The following is a 16,244-nucleotide window of genomic DNA, read 5'->3' on the forward strand; positions in this document are numbered from 1 at the left end:
GACAATTTTGGTAGTCTCTCTAATTTTTTTGATAAGATTCACTTCATTTCACTCATTGTTTAAACTTAAATTTCATTTCAGCATTCACATTCTTCACTATGTACCCTACCAAAGAGGCCATAGTAAAGAGCCGAAAGAAGTGTTAAGAGTACTAAATAACACCATAATAAATTGTGATAGGATCAATTAGAAGAGGCGGCTAGATAGACTAACAAACTTTGATCCAAGGTTGGTTTCTTGAACCCACCCACCACTTCAAAACCTCCAATCTCTACAAGGTTTTTTGTTACTGAAAATTAATAAAAATAAATAAAAAATAAAAAATGATTTTATAAACTTAACCAAGGTTAGAAACATAATATATATATTCAATTATCAAATAAAAAAAATTAACTAGCGAATAGTTAACATGAAAATGAAATAAGATGGATTCCTTGAAAAAAAAAAAAAATCATCCCTTAATCATTAGTAGTATAAAGTGTGGTTCCATCTCCCTCAATCATCTTAGTAGTAGCTTATTATCTATGGGCATACTGTATATAATTTTAGTTTGTAGGTAAATGGTGAAAAACTATTGCAGGGTGGATTGGGATGAAATTGGCTTGTTAAGCCAATGAAGAAGGGTGAAATATAGCAATGAAGTGGTGAACCTAGCCATTAGGGTATGCAAACACAGAATTCTTCTAAATTATCAAGTAGGAAAAGTGATTAATGTTTATGAATGTAACTTGAAATTTGATTAATTTTCAGTGTGAGAAGGATATGCTCACCTCCTAAATTTGAATGACCAAAGAAATTCAAAGAAATGTCCTCATCAAAGAAATTCATTACATATCTTAAGGTTCTTCACAGAAAATGCTCTACACCGAATCCAATGTTCTCAAATTACAACCAAGATGTTTCTTCTATAAATCACTCTCTCCCCACTACTTAACTGAAGTGAATGAAAAGCATAATCAGTAATAATGAAAAACCCAAGTTTCCATTCTTTTTCCCCTCAAGTATACCAAATAGGCCAAATAAGTGTGGATGGGAGACCAAACCAACTTGCCAGATAGCAACTTAGCCTAACTAAAATCCAATGTGTCCAAAACTGCAGCACAATCTTTTGATTAATTGGCTCGCCTTGAAGAATGAGTGGATGAATCTGACTTCTCAGCCAAATAGTGCTCAAGCATATCTTCTTCATCATCTGTTGATAGAGCAAAGATTAATTAGTTTCTTTATCAGCAACCAAATACAATAATGCATACAAATATATCATGCGAATATGGGTGTTGGTGTGAGAATTTTTTCTAATTCTGTTGGGCTAGGGGAATTACCTTCAAAGTCATCGTCATCAAAATCAATGTCTTCATCATCATCCTCATCAGATTCTTCATTAACTGGCACTGCACCTTTCTGTGGACGAGAGATAGCAAGTCAAATAAAAGTTTGTTCTAAGGCTTATCTAAGTGGCAAGGGTTGGGTTGGAGAGGGAATGGGAAGGTTCCATGTGCCAAAAGAAGGGAAAAAAGAAAAAAGAAAAAACTGCTTTCTAAAATTATTCATGAGAAGTGGATATGCATTTCGATCCCGTGGACTTGAGCCTCTATATGAAGTACTGTAAACTTCTAAAGATAGTTCCAAACTGTTGGTGAAACAATAATCCCTCGGTTCCATGAGACAGTACATTACTTGTCTGTTATGTTAGAGCTCTATGGCTCCCTATCCCAAATCGGAGTTTGTGGTCATCACTCTTTCCACAATTGCATTTAATCATTTTCTCATCCATGGGTGGTGGTCATTTTATTTCAACAATAGTATATGAGTTTTCAAATGTGAAGAACACAAATTCCATGCATCTGCAATCTGAGAGAGGAAAGTTTGGGGGAGGATAAAGTACCGCTACAGCTCTTCCACTTTCAAACCACTGTCTGCCTGAGAGCTTCTTTTCCTTGGGAGCTGTAAGTGCAGACTCGGGCATTAGCCTGAAAATTGGAGGATGGAGTTAATTGTCATGAAGATATAGTTCAAAAGAATAAACAATCATCTATGATACATAGATATAGACACTAATCTTAATCGTTATCCTAAATCTCTACCCTTTTATTAGAAAAAATAATCATACTTAACCCCATCAGCCCAGTTCTAAAATCATACCTAGTGCTTACAGTCCAGAAATTCCAACGAGCTTTTTCTTATAAATTTCAGCTCATAAGCCGGCTTAAACCATGGCCAATATAACCCAATCACCTTCCCTTCCAAATTGAGACCTTAACATTCCGTCACATGATTGTAGGCAGATATTTCAAGGGTTTTCCAACATCAAATTTTTATTCTGTTGCATTAATAGGAAAATGTAATGATTTTATTTCCCTGTTTCTGAACCACCGTTAAAATATCCTCCTTTTTAAGGATCCATTTTTTTTATAGCAAAAACGGCATATCAATAGGAAAGACACTAGACCAACATTCCAATTAGCAGCTATATGGTTTACTGTAACAATATTAATAATCCTAATGTATACAACTTACTTGGCTCGCTCAAGTGCCAATTCTGCTTCAAACCGTTCTCTCCATGCCAAAAATGTTTCAACTGTGACTGGCTCCCCATGGGGGACAATTATCTGAACCCAATATAAAGCAATTCCTCAGTTAGAAGAACAAAATCACACAATAAACATGTGAACTTATATCTAATACAATCTCTTATTTACCTATCAAAAAAAATAAACATGTGAACTTATAGGAATAAAATGATTTTATATCCATACAAATGTAAAAGTAATAATACATAAAGAAAAATAAACATGGTACAAACATGAGACCCATGGAGAAGGCAAAATTCAGCATCATTGGTTATGAAGCTCCTTCATAACAGATAGCTTTAAGTAGTACTCATCTGGGACAAGTGCCAAGATCATTCTCTTGCACCAAACACTTCATATAATGATAAATGTCTCCTGTCATTACTGAGAAATTCTCATCCAAAACCCATTCTGAATTCCTCAGAATCTAGTTGAGGAAAACATTTGCAAAGTATACAACATTTTGTTAATGCAATGTGTATTATTTTTATAGTGAAAATGACAACTGACCAAGGTTTATTTTTAATCAAAATGACAAAGTTAAATCTTGTTTAATATGAATTTTCAATTTCTAAGCAATCTATATGTCATAAACTCTCTACTCCTACTGAGAACCTTTTTCCCTCCCTCCCTCCCTGCACCAACCCCCACCCCCCCCCCCCCCCCCCCCCCCCTTTTCCCTCCCTCTCTCCTCTCTCTCTCTCTTTGATAACAGAGAATCCACCTTGACAGCAAAGCATTTATTTCAATTGCCAACAAAGCAATCTGTCCTCTACCCTGGACCACTCAGCTCAAACTGGAGAGCGCTAGGTGATTGCCATAGAGCACAACTGCTGAGCTACACCCCATGGAGTCTCACAATCTGAATATCCTTATTCCAACTCTCTCTCTCTCCCCCCCCCCCCCCCCCGGGCACCCTCCCTCCCTCAATTGCCAATTGCCAACAAAGCAATCCCCCGGTGATATGGGTCTGCCCTCTACCCTAGACCACTTAGCTCAAACTGGAGATCTCTAGGTGATTGACATAGAGCACAACTGCTGAGCTACACCCCATGGAGTCTCACTATGTTTATTTTAAAATATGTTCTTTTTCTTCCCTCCCCCCACCACCCAGATGGGTAATAATCCATTTTCTTCTCTTTCAACATATTCAGCTCCTTTAAGCAATTCTCATCTTGTAAAATGCTTTGCACATACACATCAGATATTAAACAGATTCTCTAGAATACTTTTTTGAGATTCACCACACCCCACATAGCTACCTAAATGCCAGCACCATGCTGCCTCCTGCCTCTAGCACAACTTGGATGACTAGGACAAGGTGAATGACAACATAACACAAACAAGCAAGAATGACTGCCAATTATGGAAAATCACTACATAGAATACATAAGCATTTTTTTTTTTTTTGATAAGTATGCATGGAATACATAAGCAAAAGTATGCGGTTAAAAAGTTTTTGGATCAAGCAGGGACAGTGTGTACCAAAGAATGCTTTCCAACACCAGAGATATTGACACTTCAAATTAGGAGAACTATAACCATAAAGCAGTGGAAATGATAGGCAGGACGTATGGTCATACATCATCTTTTTCTGTTTCTTCTTCTTCGGAGTTCTCAACATTGGCGTCTTGACCAAATCTTTCAGAGAGCCACTCCTGCGCTGATGTAACCAATGTGTAAACCATAGCCATACCAAGGTTTTCAGATGCCTGTGGAACATAGATATCAAGTCAAAATCAACAACTTTCCACTATTCTGTGAAGTTGTATAACCAATTCACAGTACAAAACCTAGAATATGTTTAAAAACCCAAGATATCAGTTCTTTCAGTTGCTCTTCAAACTTATGTGAGGTATTGCATCTCAGTTTTTAAGCAACCCCTTTCTCCTAGTGAAGAAAAGGGATGCAGGAAATTTTCCTCACTTTCCTGAATGTTTTTCCACTCTGCCAACAACATCACTATCTTCCTTTTCCTTTCGGTTCACTTTCCACGGCATATTAAATCAACAACCTAAACGTATTTTATATTTGAAACTTAGAATATGCAAAAAAATAAAAATGCAAGTACCCAAGAGGAAAAAGGAAAAGAGAAAAGGGGGGTGTGACCCTACCTCTTGTTCAAGCTTTTCTTTCAAATTCCGTAGATCTTCATATTGGATTCCTCGTAGACTGAAAAATATAAACTAGGGATCAGAAAACAATTGTTAATTTCAAATGCTGTTGCATACATGCGGATATCAATTATCAGTAATCCATCTTCAAAAGAATATAAATAGAAGACAGCTCCTACTATCAAAATGAGTTTCTTATCCTTTAAATCTTGTCAAATAAGGCCTCACTACTTAGACTACAATCCCACAACCACTAACCTGCACAGCCAAGAGACACCACCACTCTCAAGGCACTACAAGCATCACTACCAGCATCGCATCATCACCATTAATTTACCACCAACCCACCACCTCATCAGCAGTATCTCTACATCAAGCATCCCATTTGCTGCCACCATCATTGAAATTTCTTCACCAATTCATTAATCATCAACATTCCTTCACCTCACATTTAACACCATAGAAAATCTCCCCCCAAAATAAGGATAAAGATTCCACTTTGTGGAGGAACTGGAACTTTAAATACTTGTCCAAATCATAGAATATAAACTACACACACTCAAGTTTATGTACTTTAACCACAGAGCTCAATGAAGATCAATTCCAACATCTAAATTCTTGGAATTTGAGAGGGATTTTTCTTTAAATTAGACACATTTTGATCAATAGTTTATTTATCACTATGTATTAATTTATGAAAAACCCAACATACCATATATCTTATTTTTCAGAAAAAATAGGAGGGTTAATTCTCTGGTGCATTGTTAAAGTCTAGAGCTGACAAGCACAAATAAAGACACTTCATGAAAAAATGGGGAAAGGTGGGAATGTATCCAGCTTACCCCTTCCAGTATCCAACTTGGTGAGATCAACAGTGGCTGATAGCTCTTTATTTGGTTGATATTTAAGTACTGAATAGTACTTTTAACACTACATATCAAGAAGGATGTATCACTAACCTTTTCAAATTCAGATGTGGCGGTTCATCTGGATATTTTTCTGTGTGAGAGAAAATCAAAGCTAGCTGAACTGCGGCACAAATTTGGCCAAAAGTTTATGTTAACAGGACATCCACATATAACAAACTTTGAAGCAAGAATACATAACTCAAAAATAGAAAAAAAAAAATTAAAAAATCATGCTAATTTTTATGCTGAATAATATTTTAGAATGAGAAAAACAAAGGGATGGATATTCTCCAAATTATTGGATCAGACACAAAGAAAAACCTGGAATGGTGGTTGCCTCATCTGCCTCATCCTCCTGTTAAACATAAATGAAGATCATTACATTTATGAAAATCCAAGGCGAAATAAATTGGTGTTTGATAATGACTGCTGAATAATAAGCCATATGATAAAGAGAAAACAGAGGAGGGTGTAATTGATTTTGTAAAACTAGATGCAAGCAAACGATTTCCAGTAGTTATCCTCCCTAACGCTGATATTTATAATAACTTTCCCAACAATTTCCTTTTTTTAATCATATTGTTTTGCTTTGCAACTCCATAAATTCCCAATAAATAAATAAATAAATAAAATTAAGCAAAAGATAGTATCACAATAATTCAATTCAATATGATAACAGTATATTTTGACATTGAAAAATGTCTGAAGATGAATCGATTACAATAAGTTAAATAAAAACACATTAACCAACCTAAAAGAAAGAAAGAAATAAAAGCACATTTACCAACACAAAAGAAAGGAGTATATAGATGAAGGCCAATGTCTTTTATTAACTCCGTTGATTGGTTTGGTTCTCATTGAGGAAGTAGTTTTTTTTTTTTTTTTTTTGTCTCTCTTTCTTTTTGCTGGTGTCTTGTATATTTGGTGTGCTCGTTTGGCACTTTTTCTATACAATACTCTCTTTATTTACCTATAAAAAAGAAAAAGAAAAAGGAAACTAACACAAAAGAAAGGACGAGAAGCAGAAGTTACTCTTATGATAGTGGAGAACTTTTTATGAAGAAGAAGAGGAAGAAGAGTTGCTCTTGTAAACTTAGAGAAGAGTCATGAACTTGGAGAAATCCCAATGATACTCATATGAAGAGAAAAAAAGAAGAGTAAAGCCAAAGTTACTCTTATGAAATTGGAGAAGAAGAAGCTGCGGAAGAGGGGGGGGGGGGTGCAGAAGTTACTCTTAAGAAGAAGAAGGCGAATTTACTCTCATGAACTTGGAGAAATTCCAATGTTACTCATATGAAAAAAAAAAAAGAAAAAGGAATTTACTGTTATGAACTTCATCATATGTCTTCCGATCATTCTTGATTCTACAAAGAAGAAGTAGAAGAAGATTGGAGAAAACATGATGTTTCTTCATAAGAAGAAGCTGAGAGGGGGAGAGAGAGAGAGGGGGCGCAGAAGTTACTCTTAAGAAGAAGAGGGTGAATTTACTCTCATGAACTTGGAGAAATCCCAATGTTAAGAACTTCCTTTGTCATGTTAAGAAGAAGAAGAAGACATGCTACTCTTATAACCTTACTTCTTCTGCACGTCATCTTCCCATGAAACGACAAGATGAAGAAGGGAAGAAGTTACTCTTATGACAACAAGAGATAACACCCTGCAACATTTCTTTCAATACCATCATCTCAACAAAAGGACTATCCTGGATGGAGCTAGGGATTTTTATGTAAGTTTCTCAGGGAAAAACAAATCTCCAACAGAAAGGATGAATCTGATTGATGGTCAATTCAAAATAATATCAGTGGGCACCCTGGTATCTCATGACTAAAAATAATCACAATTCCCTTAGAAAAACGAACCCAAAATAAGGAAATTGAGGCTGAGAGGAGAATATGTACCTGTGGAGACAATGTGATTTGAAAGCATCGATTGGAAGTGTTTAGCCCACTCTCACTAGGGTCAATTTCTGGAATAAAGCACCACAGAGAGGAATTGAGGGAAAAATTTATAAAGACATTAAAAATATGGCAACAATATAAGTGAAAAGGCAGAAACCTAACAGACAAACCTTTGAAATCATCCATAAGTATGGCTTGTAATGCTTCAATTTCCATTTCCTGCTCCTGCACATAGTCTGTAGAAGTAGAAAGATGGAAAACACACATTGTTCAAGAGTTGAAGATCATGTTGATTGACACAGAGCAATCTCAAAAACCAATAGAAAGTGGTAAATATGAAATCTTATTTTATACAAGTCTTTAGACTCTCACAAGTGTAATATTCAGCATTATATTCTAAACTTAATTCTGCCGAATCCAAATCCATTTTGGTTCTGGGGCATCAGCACTACTCAACATTTCAATTAATGCAACAACACAGAGGTCCCATGCATTGCCCCAAGAAGCCAAATAAACCAGAAATATGAAATTTTCGAAAACCTTGAATCACGATGAGGTGATTTTGTATATATATATATTTGATAGGTAAAAACAAGAGAGTGTGTTAACTGTTAACACACTCTCACCAAGTTCAAATTCCTAAAATCTCAACGTATAGTCAAAGTAGCAACACCCATTTGAATTCATTAATTTTGCTCTGCTTGTCAGCAGAGAAAAGGCGGAACAAGAGGTGGAACTGAAATTCTGAGCCTCAAAAAGTTAATCCAGAGCAATCAAATCATATAACCCGCAGGTGGCAAAGAAACAAAACCCATTTGAATTCATCAATTTTGCTGCGTTTGGTTGATTAGAAAATACAGGGGGAAAAAAATCAAAGTTTCAATTTCGGAACCCAAAAGGTAATCCCTACTACCCCTATGATACACAAAAATATTCTGTTTGGTTGCTGAAGAAATCTCCGAAAAACAAGGAGTTTAAAATTGCAAATCCCCGATTTTCATCATTGAACGCAACAAAAACAACCCGCAATCCTTTCTCTGTGTTCGGCTCACTTCTTCATTCTTTTACAAACAAATAGAAGTATAGAACACGTCAAAGAAAAGATTAAAAAAATTTCCTTTCTTGTCACTGAATTTTCTCACCAACCAAACAGAAAGCAAAGATAGAGTTTTGCGAAGTTACCAGTCATGGCTGCTTTCTGGTATCGCAACCCTGTCTACAAACTGAAAAAAACCTAGAGCCCCAATCGTGATCACTGATTCACTGACTTACCTTTTGTTTTTGACAAGTTATCCCTCATACAGAAGCTAAGGTACGAGCCTCCAACCGAGTAATCACAGCCGTTCATTTAATTGATGGTACAAAAGGTAGGGCCCAAAACGTTGGACCCATGCACATCTGTCTAAATGCTGACGTGGCGGTATCAGATGGAGCTGGACACTGATTACGTGGCAGACGATGATGGACAGATGTAGAAACAAAACATAGAAATGTAGTGCCTGATCAAAACACTTTTCTTTTTGTTTCTCTCTCTGTTTCTCCCCTTCCCCCCTCTCTCTCTCTCGGTGTGAAACCTCTTTCTCTCTCCCTCTCCCTCTCTCCCTCTAAGATACTAAAAGGTACGTTTGATCCAAACACAAGCTGCGCTCTTATTTTTCATATCTCTAAAACCACACCCAAAAGGTTCTGTAAAGCCCAAAAAGAAAAATCAAAAAACACCAAAAAAAAAAAAAAAAAAAACCACACCAAAAATTGAAGAACAAGCACAAATTTTTTCACAAAATCATTATTTTGAATGAAAAATAGCGGAGGATCTTCGGATTCTGTATCTAAACCTAATTCCCATTTTTTGGTCCTTGTTTTTTCGCTCTGTCAGATCTCTATCTCCTGCATAAACCCTCCATTCTAGGTGTCTCTCTCATGTCTTTGTCCTGATCTGATTTTTTTAATGATTTTTTTGGTTTATTTTTTTATATAGTTTCAGGGTTCTGGGTTGCATGCAAGGCTGAAGCTTCTCTGATTTTCTTGGGTTTTTCTTGTCTGATTTTTTTAGATAAAGGGCATGACATTTGTTAACGGAAGAGAGGTTTTTGTGATGTTTTGAGGCGTTGTTGAGTTTGAGAATGGATGGTTGAGATTGGTTTTTGAGATCAGTTTCTGGGTTTTTTGGGTTGTGGTGTAGTGTAGTGTGGCGTGGCGGAGAGATGGGTAGTTCTGGTGAGCCAAACACAAAGGCTATCGACCCGTCGGTGGGCGGGTTGGTTTGGGTCCGACGGAGAAACGGGTCATGGTGGCCGGGTCGGATAATGGGTTTGGATGAACTCTCTGAAAGTTGTTTGGTTTCGCCGAGATCGGGAACTCCGGTGAAGCTTCTAGGTCGAGAAGATGCCAGTGTGTGAGTAGCTTGTGTTTCTATCAGTACTTCCTCTAATATAGCGTCTGTTTTGTTTTTGTTTTGTTTTGTTTTGTGTTGTTTAGATTTGATAACTTGCATTGCTTTTGTTCATTTTATCCACTAGGTTCATGTATATTTTTTCGGGTTTTAAAGTTGGTTGCTGCTTAAGACTCAACCTTTTGCTTATGCTGTAATGCTTTGTGCTGTTTGGTTTTTTTCCCCCTAAATAGTTGTTTGATGCAATGGATTGCAAATTTTTTTCTCTGTAATTGTGTAATAAATGATATTCACCTGCCTTAACCGCTTCATCTAATTTTTGTTGTGGCCAATGTATCAACCAATGTTGGTTGATACATAAATATGTAATGTAGTCTCTGATCGATGTTGAAGTTTTCTTGATCACTGGCTGTGTATTTGTTATTCATTATAAAGTGCATTTGTGATATGATGAATTCTCAGTCTGCTACTTTCACCACACTTTCAGTGGTATTGCATAGTTTTGGAACTGCTACTGATATTGCTCATCTAATGATACTACCACCAGTGCTTTTGTCACTGCTTCCGCTATTGACATCGCTATGCACAAGCAAAAGTTTTGTCTGTTCTCCTAGAGACCCAGGACACAAGTGGTTGAAGTGTATGTCACTATTACTAGCAGCATTTTGTTCAGTTTTTTGACTTTTTGGGCAGAGTCATTCTAGGAAGCCAAGTGCTTGAGTTTTTCCGGAATATTACCTTAGGAGTTGGTTGAGTTGAATCAGTGATAGACCTTCTAGACCATGATGGTGTTTCTGTCTTATGAGAGAAGCCTTGTGCTTATGAAGAGTAACAGACTGCACTGTCTGTGTTGTCCAAATTGGCCAACTTAGGGACGATCCCCAAGGCTGATTACCAATGTTGTGAGGTTCACTGTATGTGAGATTCTGTCTCATACTGTAACAAAAATTTAGGATCTCATCATTGAATTAAAAAGAATTTGCAAGATTTAAAAATTAAAAACACCTTCAATTCTCTTCAGCTTTATTTTACAATAGGGATGCATTTAGATGTTATTTGGAAGGGGTTGTGGTCTTGAATCAGAACATTGTTTTTCATAACTTAGCAAAGGGGTTTTTTTATTTATTTTTTATTTTAAACTTATGTAATGTGATGTGAGTTTGTAGCAAGATTGTTTTGTCCTTAAGGCACTTTTCCTAATATAAATTATTCATGATTTGCCCATAAAAAAGAGACTTTATTTGTGAAAAAAACTCAGTACTAATTTTCCTAATTTGATTTTGTTAGTCTATGGTGGTCTAATTCTCTCTTTCTCTCTCCCTCGCGTGTGCTCTCTCTCTCACACACACACATGTGTGTGTGCATATGCATACATGTTTCTTGTTTATTTTTGTTCTAGGTAAATATTTCTTAGCTTGAATTTAAATTGTTTGAAATGCTTCATTTAGGTAATCATGTTATGAATTTTTTGTTTGTTTTGTTTTTGGTTTTTCTTAATTTAGTTGACTATTTTCTATTTATCTTCCAAATAGAAAACCATAATGAAAAATGTTAAGGTAGATTAATTTTTTGTACTTCTCCCAAATTATTGAAGTGGTGAAAATTTAAACAGGTTCCCTTAGGAAAGAAAATTTGGCCAACCAGTCACAATTTTAGAACATACTAAAATGTTGCTTGGTATCCACCAACATCTTTCATAATCTTTTTTGCTTGCATTGCAACTATATTTGTGGCTTTCAACAATTTGGTGCTCTTGGTGCTCGATGTCATTTGCTTTTCTATTTTCAAGGTTGCATATTTTCTTCCCGGAATTTAACTTTTTCTTTCACACTCAAGCTCAAAAGTTTATTTTGGGGATTTTAGCTTTCTATTGATATGCACACATGGTCTGAGTTTGTTGACAAGATTGTTTTTTGAGGGTTCAGGGACTGGTATAATCTTGAAAAATCTAAGCGGGTGAAAGCATTTCGTTGTGGGGAGTATGATGAATGCATTGAAAAAGCCAAAGCTTCTGCAGCTAATTCTAATAAGAAAGCAGTGAAATATGCTCGGAGGGAAGATGCCATTCTTCATGCTCTTGAAATTGAAAACGCTCGTGAATCCAAAGATCGTTTGGACGTTTGCTCAGATAACTCAGGAGCAGAAGAACATGGTAGTTGGGCAAGGGAATCACCTGCCATGTTTGATCCTGACAAAGAAAATGATGATATGGCTGACGAAGTGAGTACTTTTGAAGATAATTCAAATTCAGCTCAGGAATTGTCCCAATCTGGAATTTCATTTGAAGAGCCAAATCACATTAGTGCTCCTAAGGTGCAATCTGTGCAGGGAAGGAGGCGACGAACACCAAATGATTCAGAGGATGATGGAACAGAAGGAGCTAAGCGTATGAAAGGACTTGAGGACTTGGGCCTAGGTGTTGTCTCAACTAGAAAGGTTCAGGCTGGAGGCGTGCTTGAGCTGGTTCAACAAGACAGTGTTGCATTATGTGATAATGGCAATTGTACACCTGGTGGAAGTCCTGTAAATGGGAGCAAAGGTTATTTCACATCATTGAAAAGAAAGAGAACTCAGGTGGCTAATGTTCAGGAATTCTTAAAAAGGAAAAACCGCCGTCGTCCATTGACAAAGGTTTTGGAGAGTACTGCTATGGTATCTGTTCCTGTTATGTGTGACCAATTAGCCAGTTCAAGTGGATCACCCCTACGTGGTGTGTCTGATGGCAAGGTTTCTGGATTAGAATCTAATGAGTCAAAAAGAAGCTTTTCAATGGTAATTAACAATAATTCAGACAGCACTGGAGTTTCATGTGAGAATGGAGCCTCATTAAATGCTTCTGAACATGCCTCTGATGTTTCCCATATTCCCTATAAGCTGAAGGAGAATGAAATTTCCAGCATGTCTGGGTTGCATGAGAATGATTCCTCAGACAGGTTATTTGATGTGCCATTTGTTGGGGAGGAAAAGCATTCCGCAGGTATGGTTGATTGCAAATGCAAAGTAATTCAATTTGATGTATACTGTCTTTTTTCTGTAATCCATGTCTCTCTTTGCAAAGTAAGCTATTATTATTGATGTCCAACCTAGCAGTATTTGTAGTTGAACTTTGCCTAATGCCATAAAACCATTGTACCATGGAAAAGCAGGAGGCTACTTTGAGCTTATCTGACCTAATAAACCATGGTCAAATGACCAAAGTCCATTTTGAATGATATTCAACCAGTTCAGTATGTCATTTCCACTTCTCACAATGGAAAAGGTGTTCCTAAGAATGGGTATTCTACATTACCCAACCACATTAGAGCATCTCCAATGGGATGCTAAAAAGGCATGCTATTCTCAAAATATAGCATTTGCCTTTAGTATTGTTGCTCCAATCTATTGTACTTATTCTTACTTTAATATACTATACTGTTGTTTCTCATAAAAAAAAAATGTGCAATGTATGTGCTAAAATATGGCAATGCCATTTTTTGTGCCAAATTTGGCATTGCCATTTCATATGCCAAACAACACTAGCATTACATTAAGCATTATGCATTGAAGTAATGTGCTAAAATTTGGCATCTCTGTTTTAGCATTTGCATCAAGAGAGTAATTGTTGATGCTAAAAACTAGCTTTAATATTGCTATTTTAGCATTGAGAGTTAGAGATGCTCTTCAGAGTTGGGACAGAAAGCTTGTTTGAGTTGAGTGAATTAAGAGTACAATATTCAAGGTCTCTGTAAAACTCTTGTATATGGAATTTAAAGTTCTTTTCTTATATAGATAATCAGCAAGAGATACTATTTATTCAAGATCTCTCTAAAGATACTATTTATTCTTGTTGATCAGCATGCAATGTTTTTTTTTTTTTTTTTTCCGTTGTTAAGATTTGGGTTGTTTTTTATCTTCCATATAGGAGAATAACTATGTGCAAAGGATAGTCTTAAAAAAGTAGTTAATGCCTGCCCAAACATTGTTAAAAAGGATGTTTGAAGATGAAGTACATAAATATGTTGTTTACTCATTTAAGACTCCATGTTTGACAAAAGAAAAAACAGGATATATCTTTTCAAGCTTTTTTATCTGCTGAACTATCTTCAAGCCTTTTATTTTGGACAAGCAGTTTGTCTGAACACATTTTAGGCTTTTGTACATTCTTTTGGACGAGCACTTTATCTAGACACATTTTGGACAAGCCCTCAGAGGCTCCAAAAGGCCAAACACAGCTTAAGGGCTATGCAAAAAACAACATCCATGCCTTACTTAGAGCTCAACATATTTGCTGTCGTAAAATAGAATTCATAGGATCTCATAGAATAACATAAATTTTGGAATATTATAGTGTGCATTCTCATTTATAGAACTGTACTTGTTTCTAGTGCTTGTATGTGAAGCTTTGTTTTCTTCCATCTATGTTTTGTACTTGTATTAATGTATCTTTTACCTTTGTTTTCTGTGATGCTAACTTGTATCCTCGTTATTTCCAGTACCCAGTCTATTGTTGTGAATCAACTACACCCCTATATAACTGATAATGAGTTTTCCTATTTCTTTCTCTACACCTGCATTTTGTGTACTTTTATACTGCAGTTACAGTAGTTGCTTAACAAAGCCTCCTTATGTGTCTTCTTTGTATCTCAATGTGAGGCCTGGCACAAAATAGTGAGGATATATTGTTCTTCTGCTTATATATTATTTGATTTCACCAGGTTTTTCTCCCATATTTGTATCTTGTTCATCGGGAAAGCCTCAAGTTGGTGGTTTGGGAAGGCAATCTAGTCAAAGTAGTCAAGCTGAAACTGTGTCCTTGAGAAATGAGGGACTTAATGAATCTGGTTCTACGAGTTCAGAAGCTGTTCACACCAGTAATTGCAACCAGAGGATAGAGAAAGGTACTTCAAAGTGGCAGTTAAAAGGAAAGAGGAACTCAAGACATATAAATAAAAATAGAAAACAGAACTTGAGAAAATCTGTGGACATGGATGATGAATCAGATGCTTATTTGGCAGGTATAGAGCACCAGGATGGATTCTCTCTAGGTTCTGATCAAAAGGTTGATTGCAATCCCGTTGGCGGGTCTGTCATTTCAGACAGTTGTACCTTACAAGGGAAGTCCAAGCCAGTTATAGATGACCAGGAAAGTGGACACCGGAATTGGAGCAGGCATATTTCTCACAGAGAACCTCATTTGAGGGGGCCAACATCTGAGGTGAAACGTTTGCCTGATTGCTCTTTGACTCCTCAACGATCACTTCCCTATCGGCATTCACGTTTTACAGTTAACCCCAGGTATCAGATGCCAGATCTTCCCTTCAGAAATTTTTACTCAAATTCTTGCTTATATGATGTTAATCTGGAAGTGAAAGCCAACTACCGGCCCCAGCATGTGCCATTAGTGTCCCTCATGAGCAAATTGAATGGAAAAGCCATTGTTGGTCACCCTCTCACAGTTGAGGTTTTAGATGATTTGTCCGATCTTCTGCTGAGTGACTCTGAATATGACCCAACTAACATGTCTGTTTCGGAAGGAGATGAGATGGGTTATGCAGTTAAGCGAAATTCAGAAACTCGAAGACTTCCCACCAAGCATTCAACATTGCAACTGCGTGTTTCACCTAGTAAATCACCCAAGATGAAGAAAGGAGGGCTCTTGTCAAAAAAGATCAGGAAACTATCTTCACTAACTGGTTCTCACAAGAAAAGAGATGAAGAGAGGAAACCAGTAGTGGACAAGCTTAAGGGTCCTGCTATAGCTTGTATCCCACTGAAACTGGTGTTCAGTAGGTTAAATGAAGCCGTAAACAGTTCAGCACGACCAGCACACCATGCTCTAACGCCAAGCGATCCTTGAAATTGCCATTTTGGGGGAGCTTGGGGTAGCTAGAAAACCACAGCCTCTGGTTTTCTAGGGATTTTGATTCAATTTAGGCAGCCTAGTCTCATCTTTACATTTTTAGTTACAATCAATTTCCTGCAATGTACATTCTGCCCTCAAGGTAGAATCCCTTTGTATAATGCCATGATATATAATTGCCGTAGAAAGGAGCTGGGAGTTGGGAGCTGGTAGGAGTAAGATCAACATAGGCTGCTTTTTGTGTATATAGTGTAACATTAGTTGAGGTGTAAAGATGATGGGTCTGATATTAGGTTTCATTTCAGGAATTTGGGTTTGATTTTGGAGGGCTTAAAATTTGATATCCCAGTGGTACACTGGTGTCAAACACAGTTAGCTATTTATTCCAAGTCACATTTTCAGACTATTTTATTGCTTGGAATTCCAACTTTTCTCTTAAATTTTGCTGGTATATTTTGCGTTCAGCCTTTTGATCAGTTTTAGTTTATATCCTACTCATGGTGATGAAGTCACTGTATCCCAT

General features: G+C 36.7%; 2 protein-coding genes across 5 annotated transcripts; one reads left to right on the forward strand and one right to left on the reverse strand.

The window, feature by feature from the left end:
* Positions 1-796: 796 nt before the first annotated feature.
* LOC117921586 (RWD domain-containing protein 1) lies at positions 797-8,805 on the reverse strand. Of its 2 annotated transcripts, none has more exons than XM_034839510.1 (11): positions 8,763-8,805; positions 7,661-7,726; positions 7,491-7,558; positions 5,914-5,947; positions 5,644-5,713; positions 4,685-4,742; positions 4,154-4,282; positions 2,518-2,609; positions 1,886-1,970; positions 1,323-1,401; positions 797-1,192 (listed from the first exon to the last, which is right to left on the reverse strand). In XM_034839510.1, exons 1-11 carry the CDS (start codon positions 8,788-8,790, stop codon positions 1,113-1,115), a joined length of 789 nt encoding a protein of 262 aa, XP_034695401.1. In that variant the 5' UTR covers positions 8,791-8,805; the 3' UTR covers positions 797-1,112. The 2 variants fall into 2 exon arrangements, with proteins under 2 accessions (XP_034695401.1, XP_034695402.1); XM_034839511.1 differs by lacking the exon at positions 8,763-8,805 and adding an exon at positions 8,673-8,759.
* Positions 8,806-9,067: 262 nt separating this feature from the next.
* Positions 9,068-16,172, forward strand: LOC117921585 (uncharacterized protein At1g51745). 3 transcript variants are annotated; one of them, XM_034839509.1, is made up of 5 exons: positions 9,068-9,109; positions 9,469-9,885; positions 11,808-12,859; positions 14,577-14,759; positions 14,877-16,172. In XM_034839509.1, exons 2-5 carry the CDS (start codon positions 9,695-9,697, stop codon positions 15,716-15,718), a joined length of 2,268 nt encoding a protein of 755 aa, XP_034695400.1. In that variant the 5' UTR covers positions 9,068-9,109; positions 9,469-9,694; the 3' UTR covers positions 15,719-16,172. The 3 variants fall into 3 exon arrangements, with proteins under 3 accessions (XP_034695400.1, XP_034695398.1, XP_034695399.1); XM_034839507.1 differs by having other exon boundaries at positions 14,577-16,172; XM_034839508.1 differs by having other exon boundaries at positions 9,544-9,885; positions 14,577-16,172.
* The last annotated feature ends 72 nt before the right edge of the window (positions 16,173-16,244 follow it).

This window comes from Vitis riparia, chromosome 9, assembly GCF_004353265.1.
Source record: "Vitis riparia cultivar Riparia Gloire de Montpellier isolate 1030 chromosome 9, EGFV_Vit.rip_1.0, whole genome shotgun sequence".
Lineage (NCBI taxonomy): Eukaryota > Viridiplantae > Streptophyta > Magnoliopsida > Vitales > Vitaceae > Vitis > Vitis riparia.